Here is a 26,668-nt window from a genome sequence, read left to right as displayed (position 1 = left end):
GCTTATTATAAAACTATAAGAAAAAGTAAGATCTGCTAAATTGAAACATTTTCCAGGAATTTCTAACTATGTAAGAAGGGGTCACCCTGCCTTCTTACAAGTTCTGAATAAAAATTTCTCTCACAATCACAAAAGAAATTAACTACAGGGGAATAGAATCAGATGATGGATAGTTCTGGTGCATGACAGTTCTCAGCTGATGAATTCCTCTTTGATGATGACTGCTTTCTCTTGCCTACGCCTGATAAGAGTAACTTCTGGGCCCTAATGTTACTAAGATTATGAAACTAAGCTATACAGCATTACTCACAGCATTTTTTATTGAAATATAATTGATATACAATACTATATTGGTTTCAAGTACACAACACAGTGATTTGACATTTGATCTACATTATCAAAAGCTCACCCCAACTAGCATAGTTATTGTCTGTCAACATAGAAAGACTGGTTATAGCTTATTGACTATATTCTCTTGCTATACTTTCATCCTGTGACTAATGTATATTATGATTGAGATTTTGTGCCTCTTTATTCCCTTCACCTCTTCCACCCACCCACCCCTCCCCGAAAAAAAAATATATATATATAAAAAATTAAAATTAAAATTAAAATTAAAAAAAAAACACTGGTTCTTCCTGCACTCCAGAGCCCGAGACTAGAGAAAGCGAAAGAAGTGGCCTTGTCCCCGTGGCTCTCACAGCCAAGGATTCCACCCCAGAGTGGACCCATTTTGAAGCCATATTCTTCCTCCATCAGTTTACTGCCCACTAAGACCAAAAAAGTGAAGACTCCAAAGCAGCCTTCAAAGGAAGAGGGCCCTGTGGTAAGAATTAAGCCCACCCCTATGACATCTTTGTCTGCACAGGAGCTGCTGCTCTGTTAGCACTGTTGCAAAGGCAGTGGCCCTCATGGCCAACATCAGCAAGGCCCACAGGCTCATAGGCCCGCTTCCCCTCTCCCGCTGGATACCTGTGCACAGGGGCTCTGCCAGCTGTCCTCTGTTCCTGTGTCCTTGCTAGGTCCCTTCGCTTGCCCAAGAGGATGTCCCCATTATCACCAGCTTAGTCATCCAACCTTAGTGGGGCTCTATTAAATTAGCAAGATAGAGAAGCCTCATTCCAAGCCCTTTCTAGGTGTATAATCTCTAACCCATTACTGCCCACCATCAATCAGAAGTTACTAAAGATCTCCAGAAGGACATGCAGGTCCTTCCAGTCTATTTGCTCATAATATTATAAATCAACTACTGGACTAACTCATACTATCAGAGACATGCAAGAGTGAATTACATGCTGTTACTCTCCACATCCACCTTCCCCCCAAATAATCAGAATTGCTTTTTCTGGACCTACGGCGGTACTACTACTCTAATAAAAGGACACTTTAAGAAGTAGTTCTGTGATGTTCAACTCAACATTGGCTCACTGTGCAGACATGGCCAAGGTGCTGCTCGCTGCGTTATACAGGGTCTCCCTTTATAATGATCCTACAGGGAACTTTCTTCTGTTTTAGCTATGGGACTAGTTGTTTTTTTCCCAAACAAATTGATCTATCCTGTAGGCACTGTGAATTTTCAGTGTAGCTAGTCAAAGCTTACAAGCCAGTTGGTGACACGTGTAGTCATTGTAGAGCACTTGGTTAGAAGTGTCTCTCCACTTGCATGCTTTGATTTCCTGTACTCTTGTCATTGCAATGTGTCCCATGTTCTTCCTTCTTCTCCCACAGGGGGCAGAATCTGCCACCCTAACACATGGGGCATGAGGGAGCCACACAGAATCAGGCTCCCTGTGTCATCCTTGCTGTAAATGGGGGTGGGGAAAGGAATAGGTTTCCCAGGCCAGCCAACCACGTAAGTGGCTCACTGCCCATACCCAGCAGAGGAGAGGGGTAAGAAGCAGGTAGAAAGGGGCTGGGGGTTAGTTACACTGATGGTAGTCAGTCCCCAGGAGTTGAGGAAAAGCATTCTCTAAAACCATTTCCACTTTGCAGAAAGTTTCAAAGTATAGACAACTGGAAACCGGTGGAATTTCCCAAGGAGGAAAAGACATTTGGGTGGAAATTTGGTGCAAGACTGACCAGTGCCTAGGTACTGGAAGTAAGGTTTTTAGAATCCAGGTCTTGGGAAGTATTTTTTTTCCCCCACTAAAAAAATAAAATAGCAAAACAAAAAATCAGCCCCTTGGGCTGAGTATGCAATGCTGCCTACTGACCTGGATGGGAAAAGCAGCCATTCTGGGTGAGGGGCTCTAGTCCAAACCTTGGACTTAGTGAGCCTGCAGCCCAGGAAGTGTCCTGTTCCAGAAGTCTCTGTCAGATGCCAGGAAATCAGGTCCTGTGGCAGAGGTCTGTGGTCTGAGGCTCTGAGGCGGTGGTCAGGAGGGTTGCAGAACAGGGTCACCCACTGGGACCAAGATCAGAGCAGTAGGGGGTGCTGACCCAGTCCCCACAGCAGCCCAAGAGCATAACTAAATCCTGGAATTGCAGATTAGAAACCCAGTGGCCTCAATTTATAGCTCGAGAGTGAGCTTCCCAAGTCAAAGCCATGAGGGGCAGAAATACTCCTTGTTCTCATCCACAAAAAGTGCACCAGGAACTCGAGAGACAAAAGCAGACAGGGACTCTGAGAACGTGTCATTTCAATAGGATTTTCTCAGAGTCTTGGTGTTGCCAAAGCTTAACAGTCCGTTTGGTCAGCTGGAGAGATTCTGAAGTTAATATGTAACAATAAGTAAAACTGGACGGGTCAGAATAGAATATGACATAAGCTGGTGCTTTTATTTTTAATCGACTTAATTTTAAAGTGAAATATATTTTTTTAGTTCATCATTATTACTATCAATACACTTTTGCTATTCCTAATAACCTTATTATTATAAATGCTGCCTTGTTTTTTATTATAAATGTCACCCTTCCCATGTGGCATGTTCCTCACTGTAGCTTAACCTGATGTATTAGGCACACTGGTTTTAATTTTTCTACTTCTCTCTTTTAAACATGTTATTATACTGAGGTAGCTAGACTTCTTAAAAATGCTCTTTGAAAGGTTTTATAATACGGACCATGTTTAAATGACCAAACAGGGAGCTTGCTGCAGGAACTTTCTACATCAGTCATTTAGCTTATCTAATTAATCATACTTATTTTTTGAAATCTGTGTCATTCGGTGGGAACAGCACACGTGCTTCACACAGTGGAGTACACAGTGATAAACTGGCTGTTTAGCCAGCCTGAAAAGCACGATATGAACATTGCCATCTGATTTCTATTTATGAAAGATTTCACAATATCAAATTTCTATTTGTACAGTGTTTTTGTGTCAAGTTTATTTTTTGATATCTATGAAACATTTCAAATACTAAGGTTTCCCATAACAAGGTTAAAGTTAAATTGCATGCCCAGGGGCCCCTCCTCCTCCAGGGTAATTAGTTAATTAAGGTTGAACCCAGTAAATGCTTCCCTGGAAGACTTCTAAGCTTCCACGGGGTAACCTGGTCTATGCTGACGGAACATATGGTATGTGCTTAGGTCTGCAGAAAGCATCAGGACCCTGGTGTGTGGGAAATGGGACATGGGACAAAGTCAATCATGTTCCCATTCTTGAAGTTCATTCAATACAAAGTGATTTGTACAGCGTAAAACACTTCAATAAAAACTCTAGAACATGATTCTTTTAACATTCAAGAATTCTTAGGAAAAATATTTTTGCAATAATTATGTGATTATAACCATAGTCACCCTGCAAGCTGGTAATTTAAAAAATCACTATAGGATATAGACTGATTATGATAGATATATAGATATATAGTACTATAGACCAGGTGGGTGAAGGACAAATCTTTCTTTCTGAAATTTACCATTGCTCTCTTACAAGAACAACCCTTTTATTTAATTAAATTGCACATAAAGTTGAAAATAAGCTCCATCACAGAAAAAAATAATACAATCTGTTCAGTGTTTCATTATTCCATTCCTTTTTCCTTTGGCTTGGCTTAATACAGCAGGCAGTTAATAGTTCTGCAGAGAACTATTTGCTTATCGTTCTGACTGCACTGGGTGGCTGAGTAATACAGAGACAGGATGATCCTGGACATGTGCATGGTCCTCAGAGGCTCTCAAAGGATATTTACTGTATTTTGATAGATTACGTTGATACAAAAAAATTCCTTATCATATCGGCTCCCTGTCTTGTAATACAAATAATTTTAAAATGTAGAGATCATTGAAATCATACGTGTAATTGTTTTTTTAATAAAAAATTTTACTAACCACTAAAATTAATTCATTTTTAGATTTTGCTCTCAGAGACCAAAGTCAACAATATGAATAATATATTTAAAATTCAACTGAAAAGTGGCTTTTTCTTTCTACATTATTTTATTCTGAGTAGTTTGATGATAAAGTAAACACTTAAAGTTTATTTAGAAATGGAAATATTTACTGAACATAATATGCAATATTTATTGGACAAACAAAAAGTGTTATTTGATAAGAATCACTTGAAGGCTTTTATGCTTTGTCTTATGATTTATTCTTGGAGGGAACAATTTATAACATTTTATTTGTAGACTTTATGATATTTTAGGTTTACTTAACTAAGGACCTGAGATACTGCTGTGGAAATCAGGGAAAGATAAATTTGAGATTTGTATTGATTTCTGTTCTTCCCTAGACACTCTTAGCCATGGGGCAGATGCTAAGTCCTCTCCACATGCTACCTTGGTGGTAACAGAAGAATTGTTGTCCTTGACATTCAGGAGCCTGGAGCAGCCATCCTGTCTCTCACTGTATGGTATTATTCCATTTGCCTGGGTTTCCACTGTGGATTTCTCTTGAGTTTCCATGGGGAGTTGAGGCCAGTTGTGACCACCAGGTCATTTGACCGGAGTCCTGACACTGCCCAGAAGTGGGTCTTAGCCCTAGAAAACTGAACGGTTGGCATGCTGTCCCTCATCCTAACTGCCATCATTGCATATACCAGTTCTTCTGCTTGGTGTCCTGAAGTCTATCACAGAACTGTCACAGAACTGCTGCAGTATGGATGCTCACCAGAGTCAAGCCTGAGGTAGCTCCACCCCACTGGACACTGGCGTTGGGCTGCTGGCCATCCTCCTTGGATCTGTCTCTACCAACTTGTCAGTTTCTGCAGCCCTGATCTCTACAGGACTGGTTTCCCCAGGCCTAGCTTTCTCCTCTAACCCTGGGGCAAGTTTACAACACAGGTCAATTTTCTTTTTTCCTAAGGAATATAATTTCATGGAAGGTGATACTTAAACTTTTCTTCATTTAATACCTCCTTTGTTTTGTTTTCCTCATTATACTCTCTGCTCGTTCATCAAAAAAACTCTGAACTTACTGAAGTTGTTTCCCTTGCTTATTCATCTATCACATATTACTCTTAACCTGCATATCTGATCAGCCTTAGATAGATAACCAGTGATATCTCACTGAATTGATTTAATGCCAACCAAATCCAAAGAGTTCTTAAATTTTGTTAGCCTGTGCAACTTTGTTAGGCAATCAGGTATACTTCTATTTGGGCTTTTAAAAATCTTGAAAATAGCTTGAAGATCTCCTCATCAATCTCAGTGTGGGATCCATTCTTCTCTTGAATATAAGAAAAAAAATACATATTCCATTTCTTATAGTTAGGTCTGCTTGCAATGAATTCTGTCAGCTTTTTTTTTTCTGAAAAAAAATATTTATTTTGGCTTCTATTTTGACAGATTTTTTTCTGCATTTAGAAGGCTGGTTGACAGTTTCAGTACTTTGACAATTCTAGGCCACTGTCTTTCATCTTGCATAGTTTCTGAGGAAATATCTACTGTAAATTTTAACTTTGTTTCTCTGTAAGTTGTCTTCCATTTTGGAATGCCTTTAAAAAGTTTATCTTTGCTTTTCAACAGTTAGACTACAAGGTGTCTTTGGGTATTTTTTTTGTGTGTATCTTTCTCTGCCTCCATCCCCTACTCCCTCTTTCTCTTTCTCTCCTGATTGAGCTTCTTGAATTTGTGCTTTGAAATCTTTCATTAACCACTTATGGTATCTTTTATTAACCACAGATAATGACCATATCTTTAATTATTTCTTTTGCTCCATTCTCTTTCCTCCTGCTTTTGAAACTCCAATTGCCCATATGTTGGACTCTTTGATATTGTCCTATAACTCTTGAATATTCTGCTAATTAATTTTGAATTTATTTTTCCTCTTGTGTTTCAGTTTGAGGATTTCTTTTGACCTAACTTCAAATTCACTAATGTTTTCCTCAGCTGTATTGAGTCTACTGATGTGTCAATCAAAAAAATTCTTCATCCTTGGTATAATTGTCTTTTTCATTTCTAGTATTTAAATTTGACTTGTTTTTGTATTTTCTCTCTGCTGAAATTTCCTACCTATTGTTTATCATCCATGTTGTTCACCTTTTCTCCTTGATTCTTTAATATTTTAATCATAGCTATTTTAAAGTCTCCATCTGATAGTTCCAAGATTCGAGTCATCTTTGAATCTGGCCTGTTGCTCCCATCCCTGCTGAGTGGTAGAGTGCTATTGCTTGTTACTTCATAAATGAGGGCAGAAAGGGTTGTCTGTTGTTCTAATCCCTAATCTAATCTAATCTAATCTAATCTAAAGACTCTGTCTTTGGGAATTGCTGTGTGCCTGGGTCTCAGAGGTGGGCTTTCTCAGGACTTCTGTCCTTCCTCCCTGCGGCAGTCTACCTCCACCTTGTATCTGAAGATGACCTTGGGCAGGAGTTCCCTGTCCCTCTTGCAGTAGTGGGAAACCTCTGCTTGGTATCATTCAGACTCTAAGGCCTAAAACAATTACTGACCCCCTCACTCAGAGGGCTTCCTTTTCTTTTCTTTTTCCCCTGTCATATCTTCACCTATGTCCTATAAGCAAGAGGCTTTGCTGCCCTTCCCAGCAGGAAGGAAAGCCCTGGGAGAAAAAAGGTGGGGCTTGGTGCCTAGTACTTCTCCACTGATACCTTTCTCGAGTCTAATTGGTGAGAAACTTGGCAGCATTCCTCCCTCTTGAGGGCTTAAGACTTACCTCCTAGGATAGAAGGGCCCAAGGAAGGTGATTTTCTCCGAGCAGCAGCTGATTCCCTCCTCAAGCCTGCACCATCAACATGTCTCTGCCCTGCCCTTAGTTTTCCTCATGAGCATCAGTAGGAGAGAAGAAAGAAAGCTACGAATGAGGGTGAACTCCCCTCTCTATGTGCCCCAGCTTCTTTAGACTGCTTTGCTAACGCATACTTGCTCTTCAGTACTTGTATTGCAACTGGCATGGCACTGCTTCTGCTGTAGATGAGACTGTTCATGAGTCCCATCTCTCCATGCGTCCCACTCCTCTTTGGAATTCCAGCTACCTGGTTATGACCTCAGTTTTCTGACAGATTCAAGAAAATTTGTGATTTTATTGTTGTTACTGTGGGAGTGGCATTTTTTTTTTTGCATCCTATGTGGGAGCCAGAAGTCTGATTTTTTTTTAATAAAATGGATTCATACTTATTATATAAATAATAACTTGCTCAATAAAGAAATGTCAAAAAAAGTAAAAAAGAATCCTGCCACCCAGGAATAATTATTGAAAACATCTTGTGACCATCCTTTCAGATAAATCTTGATACAAATTTGCCCACACAAGACACAGGGAAGATTATTCAATGTCACTGAATATATATAATCAGTTATATACAATATTTCATGTCATAGAAGTAGCACTATTTACTTAATCAATTTCTGTCAATTTACTAGTGCCTTTCTGAGATACTGTTTCTATGCTTTTGCTCTTATAAACAATGGCTTCATCATCTTTAATAGAGACATTTCCATGATGGAAGAATTTTGATTACAAATTCTTTAGATTGGATATTTTAATAGACAACATGTATTCTGCTTCCACATACCTAACTTCCTGCAGTGAGCATAAAGTCTAGGATGATTTGGAACCAGGTGAAGAGGCCAAGCCCACATAGGCTTTTATAGCCTTTGGAGCCTTTGAGAAGACATGCTTGAGATTTTCACATAGCCTGCATCAGCCTGGATTCAGTAGGGCTTCATAGTCCAATTGTCAGTCAAGATGTTTCAGACCCTTTTGACAGACATAGAGTGGCATCCTTGGGGCACATAAGATGAGGAGTCTTACTCTATTTTTGAAAGAATACTCTAGCTTATTAATTTTGTTAGAAGAAAAATCACTAATAGTGTATGTAGACAAATGTTTCATTTTGGCTTTTGGCCTACACAATGATTAGTACTTGATTGCATACGGTTTCATATTTTATTCTTAATGTTCTTGATTCTCTGGTCTCTTCTCTCCAAATTGCAAGCACCCAGGCAGGTTTTCTTCTCTTCACCTGCCCTCCTCTTCCCAACCAACCACCCACTAGCACATTGCTGGTGATTAAAAATAGTTGTTTGCTTAGAAGGTGAAAATAAAAAGAATGTTAATATGAAAGTTAAGATTAATGAAACTGATGCTCCACATTGCTAATCATCAGGGAGATGCAAATTAAAACCACAGTGAGATATCATTTCACACTAGTTAGAATGGCCACTATCCAAAAGAAGAAATAACATATGTTGGCAAGGATGCAGAGAAATGGAAACCTTCCTCCACTGTTGGTGGGAATGTAAATTGGTGCAACTGCTGTGAAAAGCAGTATGGAGGTTCCTCAAAAAACTAAAAATAGAAATACCATTTGATCTAGTAATCCCACTTCTAGGAATTTACTGGAAGGAAACAAAATCCCTGATTTGAAAATATATATGCACCCCTATGCTTATCACCGCACTATTTACAATAGCCAAGATATGGAAGCAACCTAAGGGTCCATCAACAGATGACTGGATAAAGAAGATGTGGTACATATTCACAATGGAATATTATTCAGCCTTAAAAAGAAAAGAAACTTTGTCCTTTGCAAAAACATGGATGGATCTAGAGGGTATTATGCTCAGTGAAATAAGCCAGGTGGAGATACCATATGATTTCACTTATTTGTAGAATATAAAACAAAGCAAAACAGAAAGAACAAAACAGCAGTAGACTCAGACACTGAGAAATGACTAGTGGTTACAAAGGAGGAGTGGTTGGGGTCAGATGAGAGAGAGGTTGAAGGAGATAAAGGGGCACAATAATTCACAATCACAATATAGTTGTTTATGGGGATGGTAGTACAGCATGGAGAATATAATCAATGATTTTGTAACATCTTTCTATGTCAATAGATAATAACTGCACTAGAGGGGTAGCTGTTGAACCACTGTGCTGTACATTTGAAACCAATATAAGATTGTATATCAATGATGCTTCAATAAAAACAAAGAAAACAAAGATTAATGAAATTTTAGGGACAGATGATTATCTTCCTTCATGGTGAGTCCGAATGATTGTTTTGATAGTAATATGTTTAATGGTTTAAAGGAGAGGCAAGGAGCCATTAAACCCAGAAAGAATGGCCAAAGTTTCAGAAGAGGAATGTTTGTGGAAATAGGAGGAATAAAGGAAAGCATTGACTCTCACTGACAAGACAAGAAGAAAAGGGATATGATAAGGAATATGGTTAATTATGTTTATTAAATGTTGGCTTTTTAAACATGTTCTGAGTGCTCAAAAATGGGAAATAATGTTAAGAATCATAACCTATTATAAATGAACCATATTTCTTAATTTTGTGAAATTTTAGTTATAAGTATATATACAAATGCAAAAGAAATATTTATAATTAATTATTTCTAATCATAAGTTTTTATTATCTTTATAATTATTTATTGTACAGTTTCCCACTTAGGAAGTTATCCATTTTTATATTAATATTACCATTCATCTTCACCTCTATCTATTGTTTAACAGTCCGATGTTTGCACCTGTCAATGAAGTAGCCATATAAAGACCAGCATGTGTATTCCAGAGAAAGTAAAATGTCAACAGCTGACAAAACAAAATGACAGTTTAATGTGGACAGACCCAGGATTCAATATACATGCTGTAGCAAAGTTGAAAATTCAGCTCAAACCAGAGAGCAAACACTCTAGTCTACATGTGGCAATGCTTTTTTTCCTTTTTTAATGAAAAGAGAAGCTATCTTCCTTATTGTAAGATTATTGTCCTTTGGAGAGATTGAATAATTATTTGCTTTATAGGAGATATGCTTCAGCACAGTCTTATCTCTAGTTATTGAGAGTTGAACATTATATGAGAGCCAGGAAGGGAGCTTTGAAAATTGGAACTGATATTACTGTACATGAATTTAAACCCAGTGTTTATTTTTATAAACTAAATTACTGATATGACTTTGAGATAGGGAAATAAATCAATAGAAATGTCTTTCTACATGGAAATTTGTTTTGTTTCACCAATTTGTTTTCTTAACTTTCTGTGGATTAATTTTTTCAATTTGGGTTTTTGCCCATTAGCATAGGGGCAAGTGCCCAAAGCTTGGGGCAGGGTCCTTCTGCTGTTAGCCAGATGGCTGTGAATCACTCTATACTCCCTGTGTCTGGGCAGAGAGGTGGCTCAAGTGTACTATGCTCCTTGTCTGTGAACAAATAGGTGTAAGATGTCTGAAAAGGGCATGCCTCGTCACTTTGGTGATCCTCATTTTTTGAACCCAAGGAAGGTTAATGATAATAAAGACTTTTCATTATTTTTGTTAAATTGCTGTTATTATGCCTTAGGTTTTGTTTTTGACTAGCTTCCTGTTACATGGGACTTAGGAAAACTGAGTCACAATATTGGGGTGGTAGGTGGTTTCCTCTAGGAAGTTTGAGATACTATATAGACAACTCAGGGAACAATTATTTGGGTAGTTCTAGGACCATTAAAGGGCTCTCTAGGACTATGGGGACAGATAGAGTTGAAGTTAGAGTTTGAAGAACTAAGGCAAGAGCACTGGTTTAGGGTCCAGGTTCAGGGCTGGGTGAATCCTGAGGCTCCTTGCATCAGTGAGGTCAGTCACATCTGGACACAGGCTTCCATCCCTGACCTTCTGCTTTTCTATTTCTATACATTTCATGCATGACTTCATCCAAGTTGTCAGCTTCAACTAATACACTGATTACTCTAAACTGCATCTTTAGGATCAACCCCATTTCCAAATTCCAGGCCTTTGTCCCAGTTGCCTGTTGTATGTCTTCATGTGAATATGCCATGGGTACTTCAGTCTCAGAAGGTCTGAATCTGAATTTATCAAATTCTTCCTCATTAAAAAAAAAGAAAACTAGCATACAAAATTGTCCCTAATCCTATTGTTTTTACTTATCTTAGTGAACAGGACAATTCATCATCCAGTTGCTGAAGTAAGAAATTATAGGCAATTATCTCTTCACTCAGAAAGTACCCTAAATTCTGCCTTTTTCATAATTCCTCTCAAATATGTCCCCCCTTCTTCAGCCCTGTTTTGTTTTCTACTGTATCTCCAGTGCATAGAATGTTTCCTGTCACATAGCAGGAATTCAGCAAATATTTAGTGAATAAAAGAACAAAGTGTTGGCCCTAAAGAAAATAGTTAATTCAGGGAACAGACATTTTTAAAATAAATATATTCTAGAGAACACTCGAGAGAAACCTTTATCCATTAAACAAACACAGGCTGCTATGAAAAAGGAATAGTCTGAGGAAAAGAACAATTTTTTGGAAGTAACACTACCAACCAAAAAACCAGCAACAGGCAGACTGAATAATAAAATTGACACCACTGAAGACCTATTGAACACTCTGGAAGATAAAGTGAAAAATGTCTCTTAGAACATAGTGCAAAATTAATTAAGGTATCATTGATATACAATCTTATGAAGGTTTCACATGAGCAACATTGTGGTTACTCCATTCCCCCCTATTATCAAGTGCCCACCACATACCCATTACAGTCACTGTCCGTCAGTGTAGTAAGATGCTATAGAGTCATTACTTGTCTTCTCTGCACTACACTGCCCTCCCTGTGCCCCCGCTACATTATGTGTGCTAATCATAATGCCCTTTAGTCTCCTTCTCCCTCCCTCCCTCCCCAGCGTCTCCACCCTGTTCCCCTTTGGTAACCACTAGTCCCTTCGTGGAGTCTGTGAGTCTGCTACTGACTAACAGAAATTTTTTAGAGAAGTTAAAATATGGAGGATAGATCAAAAAGGTCTCATACCTTCCTAACAGAGTTTTCAAAAAGCAAAACATATGGAATAAAAGTAAGACAATAATAAAAGAAAATTTCCATGAGCTAACAGGAAAAACCATTCATATTGAGATGGAAAAACCTACTAAGTGCTAAGCAGGATTAAAAAGAAGAGCAAAATATCTACTGTATTTTATCAGATCTCAGATGCCACAGGTTGTAAGACCATCCATTATTTATGTACCCGTAGCAAGGGAAAACTGCTACCAATGAAATTATGACACACACCAGTTGTAAGACATCTCCATTTCAAAGATGATAGAATGCTGAGTGAAACAGGAAATATGTGTCTTAGAGTGATGAAAAGAGTTGGTACAACCTGGTGCGATTTTAGGTCTAACAATTAAGAGGAAAAAAACAACCCAAGTTTGTCTACAATGGAACAAAAAAAGGAAACATATTAATTTTCTCATTAGCACCATTAGTTTCTACAAGAAAATACAGCAAAGTTTTCAAAAGAAAAAAAAAAGAGTTTGAACCCTAATTCTTATATCCAGCTGAAGTCCCTATTGATATGTAAGAAAAATAAAGATATTTTGAATATGTAAAAACTCAGAGTTTATCATTCACAGAACCTGTCTGAAAAAAAAATTGATTGGGAAATACTCTAACCAAACATAAGAGGAATCCAATACAAGGGATGATAGGGACACAAGGAAAAGGAGAAATTAAATATGACTCAGAAGTGAGGAAAGATAGAGAAAAACTGAAACATTGAATTAAGTTTGAAGAGATTCCTTTCAGTGGCATTAGTATCAGGTTTACATTTCCTTTCCTACGGTCCAGTTACACTGTGTGCTCCTGTGGTAGATAATATGTACATAAACATATTGTAAATGCTGTTTACTAGATTTCAGTGTTTAGAATTATGCAGATAAAAAATGGTGTAGGTAAAGCATGGAGGACTTAATTACAGTTAGGGAACAATCCTACAGATATCAACAATGCAAAAATGGAATTCTTTCCAAAAATTGTCAGGTTGTGGGAGTCAAACGTGTTGAAAAAAAAAACCTAAAATTTCTCATTTCTCATAGCAGGGAGTTAATAAATCAAGATATAAAAGTTTACATATTGAAATCATAATAAAAGCAACCATGATAAGAGCTAAACATTTGCAAATAAAAAATTGGGCATATGAGAGAGAGGGAAAGAGGAAGGTAATATGAATGCTCTGAATTCCTAAGTTTTGTTTGTGAGGAGCCCAAATCAATAATGGCTATTATTTGTTTATAATGATAACGATGAGAAAAACTAAGCAAGACAAAAACCCTTAGCTTCTGGAAAGTGAGTTTTATGTTCCTGTATACTATTTGCCATTTATTTTTAAAAGGTATGCCTGCATTATCATTAAAAATCTAAAGTAATATGAAAGAGGATCAATAAGTAGAAAAATAGAAATAAATAGTAATATATATGAAGTGTCTGACAGAGTAAGCTCTCAAATTATAGATTTTATTAACAATAAAATAACAATATAACAAATGTAACAATATAACAACAAAATGACAAGTTTGTTATTTTTATATGTGGCAGCTGATGTCAGCTATGTTCTCTCTGCCCCTTCAGATATGCATAAAATTGCCTCAAACCCACATTCTATGCTTTGCAGCAGCCTAAACTGTGTCTGAGGGTTTCTGCAGATGCCCGTGGCATCTCCTAGTGCTGGCTGCTATGTCTGAGCCCTTCTTCCACTGAACTAAGGCAGTTCCTGAGTCTCACTGCACTCTGCATGCAATCCCAGTTTTGTTTAGACACTAAATTCAATTCAATTCTGTGATTTCTACTAAAACCACCCACTCGCACAACACCTTTGTATATGTAAGTTCAAGGAGGTTGAAGATAATAAGCGACAGGGACAGTTTATATCACTAAGATGCCTTTTCAGATTGAAGATTGGACACCACCCCAGGCACTGGTCACCCGCAGCTTCACCGCACACTGGCACCTCCAGCCTTTGGTCTTGCCTGCTGGTTCTCTCTGTCTCACTTCCAAGACCTCACCGCCACTGCTCGGGGGAGGTCTCAGTTGCTGTTACTTTATTCTTCAGAACTCTAACTCCTGCTCCCAGACCTGGCTCCAATACCCTCCTTGGCAGAGCCCACCCACTAATACGGGGAACAGATCAAGGCTGTTTGTGTCACTAGAGAGGGTAACAGTGGTAATAAGGAGCACCTTTTTCTGTCTATGATATAGGAATTTAGGGATAGCTCGCCAAGTAGATTTTTATATCCAGTATATATTTCCCACTGCCATCTGCTCTCATCATCATCAGAGAGATATAGAAAACTCATCTTAATTATCATTTAAAATAAAAATTTTTAAAGCTTGTGACTTTACTGGATGATAACTGCCCACTTTATTTTTTTTAACTAAAATAGTAAAATTTGACCAGTAACTAAAGAGTAATGCATTATAAGCAAAAAAGTAGTGGGAAAATTGGTTTTAATGGATGGTAATTGCCCATTTACAGATGCAATGTATAAACATCGAGCTTTATAAATTAGATAAGGCAGAGAAGACTCCTGTGGGACTATGGCTGGCATATATTAAGCCTCAGTTGCCTTTCTCTAAGCTGCAGGTATACCACATCTTTATGCATTGATTTGAAATGTTATATTTACCATGGTTTGTTTTCTTGCCAGGCTAGAGATATAACACCAGTTATGGTACATAAAGAAAAGAAGGTGGAACTACCAGTGGATAAGGTATAATAATGACTAATATTACCATTATTATTAGCCTAATTATTGTTTATATTAATTCTGGCTATTATTAGAAAGTAGGAGTGACTTTGAAAGCTGCACTGAGAATCAGTTTGATTAAGAGACAGAGGACCTGTTTTGCCTCTATAGTATGATTCTGAGGCACATTACTGATGCACCTAAAGCTCCATGACATGCCTAAAATTCCACTGTTAGAGATTTGTTCCTTTTGCTAAAACTTTGTCCCCTTGTGAACTATAAACAATACTGAGATATGACATAAAACTCTGATATAATTGATTTGATCAGATCCTTTCCTGAGAACAGTTCTGATAAAAAGAGGAAATAGAGTAACTGGGGAAAACTGCTGATTATGATGAAGAGCTGGAGAGGCCACATTAAGATAGGTAAAACAAGATGTAAAAAAAAGGGATACCTGGTAGGGAGAGGGGTGATAAAGGTACATTTTGGTTGCTTCATGATATTGTCTAGAGCTGGCTGCCTTAAGGTGAATCATTTACAGGAAATGGAAGCATGGGATCTTAACTTCTTCCAGTTCATGGGGATTTGCAAGTAACTATAACTCACTGTTCCGTCAAATAATTTTTGATAGTAGTTGGTGTATGCATGCTATTTAATAGGAATAGCCTTTCAGATTTGTGGAGAAACAGGGTGTACTGTTCATGTTATTAACTTTTTTATTTATTTTCTATTAAAAGACTAAAGACAAACATGTTTTGGAGAAGCAAATAGAAATATTAAAGGCTGAGCTAGAGGATGAGAAAAAGAAGACAAAAAGGTACTGGTATTAATGATTTATAATTATTCATAATTTATAGCTAATACAGTATTTAACCATCTATAAATTTATTACAGATTTAAGAAGGAATTAGAACATATAGGCAAAACCTGGGATAAGAAATTCTTTATTCTCAGGAAAAGGTACAGTGTGATATACACAAATTCTATTTATAAAAATGTGACTAATCATATTTTAAAGGAAATTGGGAGTAAAGGATGAATTTTTCTGTACATATTAATTGCACTTTTCTGTACATTTTAATTGATATAAAATGGCCTCATACACTTTTAACAAGAAATGCAAAATAATTAGCCTAAAATAGAAGAGTTGGCAAAGTCACTTCAGAGAAAAAAAAATTCAAGACTTTCTTGAAAAGTAATTTCAAGACTCCCTATCTCAGTGCTTCAACTTTCAAGGATCAACAGGACAGACTCTCTTGATACTTGATTTAGCAAACCTACAATGGTCATCTTCCTCCATAAAGCTATTAAAACATTTCCCTGCTCATTTGCATTTGATAATATCTAACTGGTCTATATCTTCTTTGTAAAATTGCTTTAAATACTAGGTCTTCTAGCCTTTTCCAGACAAAATAGCTCTAACCCCTTAATCTGTCAGGTCTGTTTTTCACTTACATGATCACTTTAATTTCTCTTCCCTATGTTATCTTCATCTTTTTAAAAATGGAGAATGACTCAGCCCCTTCTCAGGCCACCAGTATCACCCTGTCCCTTTTAAAAACAAAACACCCATGTTTATAAATCCTTAGATGCTTGAGAATAAAACCCCTCCCTTTTCTTCCAAAAAAAAAAAAACAGAAATGGAGAATGCAACACTGCAATTCTGAAAAAGCTAACAGCTATGCCAAGCAGAGGAAATGCCTATTTTTTCCTTGTCTTAACAGGTTAATGTTAAAAATTGTTATTTCCTTATATAATGTTCTGTTCTTTATCACCTTTTAGAAGCTCCTTTGCAAGACTTTTTCGTAGTCAAGGATCATTCAAGACAGGATGGATCCAATATTGGTCTGATTTTATAGGTCAGGCTTGAGGCTCACACATAACTTGACAAAGTGACAATGCCCTACATTTGCACAGCATTTCCTCAGGATACACTGTACATTGCATGTTTGTGTGTGTATGAAATTCTGTACATTGCTGTATATATGACACCGAACTAATCCCAAGGGGCACACTGAGAATCCACATGGTACCACAAACACCACGCGATGGTGAGTGAAAGATCTCCTCCTTGTGGTAAAATGTTCTGCTTTGTGCTTCTGCTTGGGTTGCACATCTGTGCTCTGAAAAATATGCATGTTTATACCAACCCTAACTACCTCACACAGTTACTGCAAGGGTAGAATATAGAATCAAGTGACACAAGAGACTGAGGACAAAGGAAGCTTCATCATGTGCTTAATTTCATTTCCCTGCCCGTGGATTTTGGACTATCTCTGAAACTGAGTGGAATGTATTTCCCTTAGGTTTTTCTGTGCAGTTCACTTTCATCCTTAAGATGTACCTTGTGTCTGTCCCTATGGGATTCATCCTGTCCTTCAGTGACCATTTACAACAATGTCTCAATTTGACTTCAGGTTGATTTGCTGTTAGTCAAGGTGTTGACAATTATATTCACTGGTCTCTGCAGACTTTATTTACATATTTAGGACAGCAGGAAATATCTGTACATACTTTCTGTGTTTTCTCTTTGGCGGACTAACTGGGACACAATGTTGGGACATAATACATTGTCTCTTTGTCTTGGTTGCCTCACCAAGTGTTAATTCAGGGTGACACACACAACAACATAGAGTGTGGGTGCCGCGGACTGCATCCTGCTGTGGTATGGAGACTAATCATACAGTGCAGACGTGGGTGTGCTAAAGTGGTCATTTCATTTCACTGTAACAGATCTTAGATCAGGAGCAGTCATTTCAGTTGAGTAGAGGACAAACTTCACTTTAGCTGTTCGAGGAAGTACAGCAACCCCAGTGATTTCTGAGCCAACTCATGATTTATATTCAGTCTCAGTCCAATTCAGAGCTTCATCTCTCAGCTGCTTTTCCATCTCTGCTGAGTGTGCTCTGTTTCCAGAAATATTGAACTTAAGCAGCGCTGGCAAGAGCGGGCTAGTCCTTTCCCTCGGCGTGGCCCACCTAGTAGAGCTGCTGACGTCATTGTCAACATTTCCTGGGCACAAGAGTTGTGCAGGTGTGACACAGCAGCTTGGGAAGAGATTGCCACCTGGCTGATGCCACAGGGATGTAGCCATTCCCACTCCAAACCCAGGCACTGGTCCGCCGACACCCACCTGAGCCTCCCCGTCCCACCAGGTGAGCTCCTGGGGCTGCGGGACTCACCTTCGCCCCCCGTGCTTCCCAAGTCAGAGGCAGCCTACTCGCGGCGTCCGCACTAGTCTGGAATGAACGGATCTAGAAGAGGCACGGACGCTGCTGCCGGCCTCCACTGCTCTCCCGGCTCGTTGGGTAGCACTCAGCTCCCACGGCAGTGAGATTGCCAACGACGGAGGATGAAGACAGGGTGTGTGAGGCTCAGGCTCACTCTGAGATTCATTCCGTCTCTTGTCCCGTCAGAGGGCTGCAGTGGTTGTCCCGGTACACCTGCCCTCGCCTGGCTCTTCAGTTTCACTCCTGACATGTTTAGACCTGCATCTTTGTTTTCAGTCCAGGTCAGGGTATAGTGTAAAAAAAAAGAGAGAGAGAGAGAATTCAACATTTGATAGCTTGTTGATAATGTAAAAATCCTCTATGTAGCTCATTGCCCCATGAGAATACCCACAAAACTTAAATTTTCATCTGCAATGAAATTCAAATTTTACAAGAAATGCCAAAGCCAAATCAAAGTAAGTCTGACATTTTGGGCATGTGGTGTTTTCCTGGAGTTTTGTCCCTCCCTCTCATCAAGGCTTCTCGGGGCGAGGGCGTGGGCAGGTGAGGGGCTGACGCAGGAGGTTCGGAGTGCCCAGCCAATGGTGCTCCGAGGCCGTCGCCCAGGGTGGAAAGTGAGGGAGCTGGAATCAAAAGCCAAGCAGACACGGAGGTTTGTAGCAGCATTATTCATGATTGCCAAAACCGATGCAACCAAGTTGTCCTTCAGAAGGCAGAAGGATAAACTGTGGTGCATCCAGACAATGGAATATTATTTAGCACTAAAAAGACATGAGCTATCAAGCCATGAAAAGACATGGTGGAAATTTACATGCATATTACTAAGTGAAAGAGGCCAATCTGAAAAGGCTCTATACTGTATGATTCCAATTATGTGACATTTTTAGAAAAGGCAAAACTATGAAGGCAATTAAAAGATCAGTGGTTGCCACTGTACTCTTCCCAGTTCAGCCAGCCTACTCCCCAAAAGATCACTTATAGTTATTTGGAAATAGATTCTTTCTCAAGCAAACGTCTTCCTCTAGTAAATTCCATTATGTGAAAAATGTCACAGTATGCATCCTAGATTGTTCTCCAGCAAGGTTGTAACAGTTTACACTCTCAAAAGCAGCCCATTAGGTTACTATGTCATTTTTCTAGAAACTGGAGATAGAACAGTAAACAAAATGCATCAAGTCCCTGCCCTCGTGGAACTTACCTTTTATTGGGAGGAAACACAGTTAACAAGTAAATGTATAATATGTGGGGTCATGACATATTATATGATGCAATATGTCATATTAGATGACACATTGTGCCTCTGCAGACTGGGCAGGAGTTGCTAGTTTAGAGATGGTGGTCAGGGAAGAAAGACCTTTCTAGCCAAGTGGTAGTAGAGCAGATACCTGAATGAATGAGGGACAAAGTGGTGTGATTATCTAGAAGAGCATTCCAGGCAGAATGAACACCATGTGCAAAGGCCCTAGGGTGGAAGCTGGCTTGTGTTTTCAAGGACAGTGAGGAAGCCTGGGGGCTGGGATGGAGTGAGGAGGGGAGAGTGGTTTAAGAGACCAGTGAAGTAGATTTGGAGCTTTGCTCTGAAATGGGAAATCACTAGGAGTTTTTATTTAATTGATAAAAATATGTTCTCTTTTACATACCTGGTATGCCATTATCACACCTACTAAAATTATCCATATAAATTCTTTAGTATTATTTAATGACCCAATCATATTCAAATATCTTGATTATCTCATGCATTTGGGGGTATGTGCCTCAAATCTTTTTTTTCTATAATGGTCTTACTTACCTCCCCATTCTTTCCAAGCCATTGATTTTCTCATTTGCTATGTAGAATGTTCCACATTCTGGATTTGGCCATGTGAGTGTGTGTGTGTGACACTGTCAAATTGTTTTCCAAAGTGGCCGCACCATTTTACAATTCACTAACAGTGAATACAGGCTCTAATTTCTCTATATCCTTTCTGACATTTGCTATTGTCTGTCTTTCAGTCATCCTAGTAGCTTTGTCATGGCACCTCACTGAGATTTTGATCCATGAGTCTCACATCTAATCTCTTCTGAGAGCCTTCTATCTGACTGAATACTATGATTTTGATGTTTTTCTTTCTTCCTAGTTGTTTGCCAAAGGTTGTCCAGCATACTCTTGACGTTCTCTCCAGAGCTTGCTTACCTGATAGTTGAATCTCCTAATTTTAGCATCATTTGTAATCTGGGTAGGCTGGAATTTCCCAAATTTTTAATATATTTGTTCTGTTTCAAAACATTGTCATCATTAATTTTGATGCTTAATTTCTACAATCTTAAGTCAGTGGGAGCCCTTCAGAGTTGACTGCTGTGTTCTTTTGACATAATCTTTTATGACTCTCCTAAAAATAAAATGTCTTGGCTCAACTTGGACATTTATGCCTTAGACCTAGAAACAGCCATTTCTGAAAAATGCCCCAGTCTTTTCTAGGGAAAATGTTTTTAAAACCACAGTCTGGGCCTGATAGGAGGTATGTCATTTTAGAAGTGAAAGGAACAATAAGTTCATACCAATATTTTCAGTTTTTTACTTGCATCTCTTTTCTCTTACACTGAAATTTCTAGCTCCTAATCACAGAAACATAATACTGGCTTGCTTTGTCCTATGATTCTTAAGCATTTTAATTCCACTGTTTCTTTTATTTCAGCTTCCATGCCCTTAAGGATGAGATGTTTACAAGGCACACATTGTATCGCCAGTATGCTGTGCTTGCTGACACATCCTTCAATTATACTGTAAGTACATATGATGTGCAGATGCTGTTTGTCTCTTTGATGATATCTGTGCAGGTCTTTCTGTTCTTATTTAACTGTTTTTAAACTCCTGTCATTACAGGCCCTGGAGATCTTATATGACAGTCACTCTGCTAGACTCTGAGGGCATAAAACAGAGTGCCTGAACCCAAAGAGCTCAAACTGGTGTGAGATACAGATATGTAAACAAACTGTTACAATGCAGTATGCTTGAGCTATAATAGGAGCAAGTGAAAATATCAGAGGAGGGGAGACTTATTCTAGCTGGGAACTATCTGTCAGTCTGACCATTGGTGGCCATAGATGGAATATAGGGAGACATCAGAGCTCAAAATTCAAGCAGCCAGTCATTTCCAAAAGGAAAAAGAAAGTAAAAGAATCTGTTCCTTGTACCAAGCCATTATTTTATTATTTTTTTATTAAGGTATTACTGATATACACTCTTATGAAGGTTTCACATGAAAAGCAATGTGGTTATTACATTCACCCATATTATCGAATCCACCCCATACCCCATTGCAGTCACTGTCTATCAGTGTAGTAAGATGCCACAGAGTCACTATTTGCCTTCTCTGTGCAACACTGCCTTCCTCATTATCCCCCCAACACTATGTGTGGCAAATATAATACCCCTCAATCTCCTTCTCCCTCCCTCCCCATCCACCCTCCCCCACCCCTCCCCTTTGGTAACCGCTAGTCCCTTCTTGGAGTCTGTGAATCTGATGCTGTTTTGTTCCTTCAGTTTTGCTTCGTTGTTATACTCCACAAATGAGGGAAATCATTTGGCATTCGTCTTTCTCCTCCTGGGTTATTTGACTAAGCATGATGTCCTCCAGCTCCATCCATGTTGTTGCAAATGGTAGGATTTGTTTCTTATGGCTGAATAGTATCTCATTGTGTATATGTCCACATCTTCTTTATCCATTCATCTACTGATCAAAGCCATTATTTTTCACAGTAGAAGTCACCTGCAGATAAAGCCCAGTTCTAAAATTAGTTGATTCTTCTAACCTGTTTACTTAATGTTTTCATTCAGGAGTTATAATTGTAAAGGTCAATGATGCCAAGTGTAGAAATATATATCCAATAAATTTTAAATAGTAAGTGAATTAACATGCCATAAACACTCTTGAGCATCTGCTATGATGCCAAGTGTTCTGGGGACAAGTCAGGTGTGTTGGAAAGGTCACAAGAAATATAAATATAGTCTCTTGTTTCAAGAGGCCTACAATCTAAAATCACTTTCTTTAAAAAATTTTTTCAACATTTTTCACTTTCAATTCAGGGGCGGAAGATGGCGGCGTGAGTAGAGCAGCGGAAATCTCCTCCCAAAACAACATATATCTATGAAAATATAACAAAGACAACCCTTCCTAGAATAAAGACCAGAGGACACAGGACAATATCCAGACCACATCCGCACCTGAGAGAACCCAGCGCCGCCCGAAGGGGGTAAGATACAAGCCCCGGCCCCGCGGGAGCCGAGCGCCCCTCCCCCCAGCTCCCAGCGGGAGAAGAGCAGGCAGAGCGGGAGGCAGACGGAGCCCAGGACTGCCGAACACCCAGCCCCAGCCATCCGGGCCAGAGTGCAGGGCGCTCGATACTAGGAAAACAGGGCAGCAAGAACAGTGAGCAGGCACTGGAGGCTGGGCGACAGAGGACATAAGAAAAGCGCGCGATCATTTTTTTTTTGCTTTTTTGCTGTTCTGTTTTGGCGAGCGCTTTTTGGAAGTCTTAAAGGGATAGGGACCCCAATACTAGGGAAACAGGGCAGAAAGACCGGTGAGCAGAGGCCTGAGACTGGCACCAGAGAATAAAGAAAAACGAATGACCACCTTTTTTTTTTTTTTAATTAAAAACTTTTTTTTTTTTTAATTAAAAACTTTCTTTTTTCTTTTTTTTTTTGGTGGGCGTTGTTTTGTTTTGGCGGGTGCTTTTTGGAAGTCTTAAAGGGGCAGGGCGGGTCACTTAATCCAGAGGTAGGGAATCCGGGATCTCTGGGCACCCTAACCCCTGGGCTGCAGGGAGCACGGAGGCCCCTTACGGAGATAAATAGCCTCCCAGCAGCTCCTGCTCCAACGCGACTCCACCATTTTGGAGTAGCTGCCCGAGCCAGGCCACGCCCACAGCAACAGCGGAGATTAACTCCATAGCAGCCGGGCAGGAAGCAGACACCCTGTCTGCGCGCAGCTGCACAGCACAAGCCACTAGAGGTCGCTGTTCTCCCAGGAGAGGAGGGCCACAAACCAACAAGAAAGGAAGTCCTTCCAGCCGCCACTCGTCCCAGTTCTGCAGACTATTCCTATCACCATGAAAAGGCAAAGCTACAGGCAGACAAAGATCACAGAGACAACACCAGAGAAGGAGACAGACCTAACCAGTCTCCCTGAAAAAGAGTTCAAAATAAGAATCATAAACATGCTGACAGAGATGCAGAGAAATACGCAAGAGAAATGGGATGAAGTCCGGAAGGAGATCACAGATGCCAGAAAGGAGATCGCAGAAATGAAACAAACTCTGGAAGGGTTTATAAGCAGAATGGATAGAATGCAAGAGGCCATTGATGGAATTGAAATCAGAGAACAGGAACGCATAGAAGCTGACATAGAGAGAGACAAAAGGATCTCCAGGAATGAAACAATATTAAGAGAACTGTGTGACCAATCCAAAAGGAACAATATCTGTATTATAGGGGTCCCAGAAGAAGAAGAGAGAGGAAAAGAGATGGAAAGTATCTTAGAAGAAATAATTGCTGAAAACTTCCCCACACTGGGGGAGGAAGTAATCAAACAGACCACGGAAATACACAGAACCCCCAACAGAAAGGATCCAAGAAGGGCAACACCAAGACACATAATAATTAAAATGGCAAAGATCAAGGACAAGGAAAGAGTGTTAAAGGCAGCTAGAGAGAAAAAGGTCACCTATAAAGGGAAACCCATCAGGCTAACGTCAGATTTCTCAACAGAAACCCTACAGGCCAGAAGAGAATGGCATGATATATTTAATACAATGAAACAGAAGGGCCTTGAACCAAGGATACTGTATCCAGCACGACTATCATTCAAATATGACAGTGGGATTAAACAATTCCCAGACAAACAAAAGCTGAGGGAATTTGCTTTCCACAAACCACCTCTACAGAACATCTTACAGGGACTGCTCTGGATGGGAGCACTCCTAGAAAGAGCACAGCACAAAACACCCAACATATGAAGAATCGAGGAGGAGGAACAAGAAGGGAGAGAAGAAAAGAATCTCCAGACAGTGTATATAAAAGCTCAATAAGTGAGCTAAGTTAGGCAGTAAGATACTAAAGAGGCTAACCTTGAACCTTTGGTAACCACAAATTTAAAGCCTGCAATGGCAATAAGTACATATCTTTCAATAGTCACCCTAAATGTTAATGGATTGAATGCACCAATCAAAAGACACAGAGTAACAGAATGGATAAAAAAGCAAGACCCATCTATATGCTGCTTACAAGAAACTCACCTCAAACCCAAAGACATGTACAGACTAAAAGTCAAGGGATGGAAAAACATATTTCAAGCAAACAACAGTGAGAAGAAAGCAGGGGTTGCAGTACTAATATCACACAAAATAGACTTCAAAACTAAGAAAGTAACAAGAGATAAAGAAGGACACTACATAATGATAAAGGGCTCAGTCAAACAAGAGGATATAACCATTCTAAATATATATGCACCCAACACAGGAGCACCAGCATATGTGAAACAAATACTAACAGAACTAAAGGGGGATATAGACTGCAATGCATTCATTCTAGGAGTCTTCAACACACCACTCACCCAAAAGGATAGATCAACTGGGCAGAAAATAAGTAAGGACACGGAAGCACTGAACAATACAGTAGAGCAGATGGACCTAATAGACATCTATAGAACTCTACATCCAAAAGCAACAGGATATACATTCTTCTCAAGTGCACATGGAACATTCTCTAGAATAGACCACATACTAGGCCACAAAAAGAGCCTCAGAAAATTCCAAAAGATTGAAATCCTACCAACCAACTTTTCAGACCACAAAGGCATAAAACTAGAAATAAACTGTACAAAGAAAGCAAAGAGGCTCACAAACACATGGAGGCTTAACAACACGCTCCTAAATAATCAATGGATCAATGACCAAATCAAAATGGAGATCCAGCAATATATGGAAACAAATGACAACAACAACACTAAGCCCCAACTTCTGTGGGACACAGCAAAAGCAGTCTTAAGAGGAAAGTATATAGCAATCCAAGCATATTTAAAAAAGGAAGAGCAATCCCAAATGAATGGTCTAATGTCACAATTATTGAAATTCGAAAAAGAAGAACAGATGAGGCCTAAGGTCAGCAGAAGGAGGGACATAATAAAGATCAGAGAAGAAATAAATAAAATTGAGAAGAATAAAACAATAGCAAAAATCAATGAAACCAAGAGCTGGTTCTTTGAGAAAATAAACAAAATAGATAAGTTTCTAGCCAGACTTATTAAGAAGAAAAGAGAGTCAACACAAATCAACAGTATCAGAAACGAGAAAGGAAAAATCACGACGGACCCCACGGAAATGCAAAGAATTATTGGAGAATACTATGAAAACCTATATGCTAACAAGCTGGGAAACCTAGGAGAAATGGACAACTTCCTAGAAAAATATAACCTTCCAAGATTGACCCAGGAAGAAACAGAAAATCTAAACAGACTAATTACCAGCAACGAAATTGAAGCGGTAATCAAAAATCTACCAAAGAACAAAACACCCGGGCCAGATGGATTTACCTCGGAATTTTATCAGACATACAGGGAAGACATAATACCCATTCTCCTTAAAGTTTTCCAAAAAATAGAGGAGGAGGGGATACTCCCAAACTCATTCTATGTAGCTAACATCACCCTAATACCAAAACCAGGCAAAGACCCCACCAAAAAAGAAAACTACAGACCAATATCCCTGATGAACGTAGACGCAAAAATACTCAACAAAATATTAGCAAACCGAATTCAAAAATACATCAAAAGGATCATACACCATGACCAAGTGGGATTCATTCCAGGGATGCAAGGATGGTACAACATTCGAAAGTCCATCAACATCATCCACCACATCAACAAAAAGAAAGACAAAAACCACATGATCATCTCCATAGATGCTGAAAAAGCATTTGACAAAGTTCAACATCCATTCATGTTAAAAACTCTCAGCAAAATGGGAATAGAGGGCAAGTACCTCAACATAATAAAGGCCATACATTATGATAAACCCACAGCCAACATTATATTGAACAGCGAGAAGCTGAAAGCATTTCCGCTGAGATCGGGAACTAGACAGGGATGCCCACTCTCCCCACTGTTATTTAACATGTACTGGAGGTCCTAGCCACGGCAATCAGACAAAATAAAGAAATACAAGGAATCCACATTGGTAAAGAAGAAGTTAAACTGTCACTGTTTTCAGATGACATTATACTGTACATAAAAAACCCTAAAGACTCCACCCCAAAACTACTAGAACTGATATCGGAATACAGCAAAGTTGCAGGATACAAAATCAACACACAGAAATCTGTGGCTTTCCTATACTAACAATGAACCAACAGAAAAAGAAATCAGGAAAACAACTCCATTCACAATTGCATCAAAAAAAATAAAATACCTAGGAATAAACCTAACCAAAGAAGTGAAAGACTTATACTCTGAAAACTACAAGTCACTCTTAAGAGAAATTAAAGAGGACACTAACAGATGGAAACTCATCCCATGTTCATGGCTAGGAAGAATTAATATCGTCAAAAT

The 26,668-nt window shown here is 39.0% G+C and overlaps 1 protein-coding gene across 1 annotated transcript in view; it reads left to right on the top strand.

The window, feature by feature from the left end:
• Positions 1–20,988, top strand: part of C3H10orf67 (chromosome 3 C10orf67 homolog) — a 109,832-nt gene extending 88,844 nt beyond the window's left edge. The window contains 5 exon segments of the mRNA XM_057499353.1: positions 650–826; positions 15,591–15,670; positions 15,748–15,813; positions 20,759–20,846; positions 20,947–20,988. Of these exon segments, the coding sequence (XP_057355336.1) occupies positions 650–826; positions 15,591–15,670; positions 15,748–15,813; positions 20,759–20,846; positions 20,947–20,988 (453 nt within the window).
• The last annotated feature ends 5,680 nt before the right edge of the window (positions 20,989–26,668 follow it).

The sequence above is a fragment of the Manis pentadactyla genome, chromosome 3 (genome assembly GCF_030020395.1).
Source record: "Manis pentadactyla isolate mManPen7 chromosome 3, mManPen7.hap1, whole genome shotgun sequence".
NCBI lineage: Eukaryota > Metazoa > Chordata > Mammalia > Pholidota > Manidae > Manis > Manis pentadactyla.
This window is presented reverse-complemented; position numbering and strand designations above follow the sequence as displayed.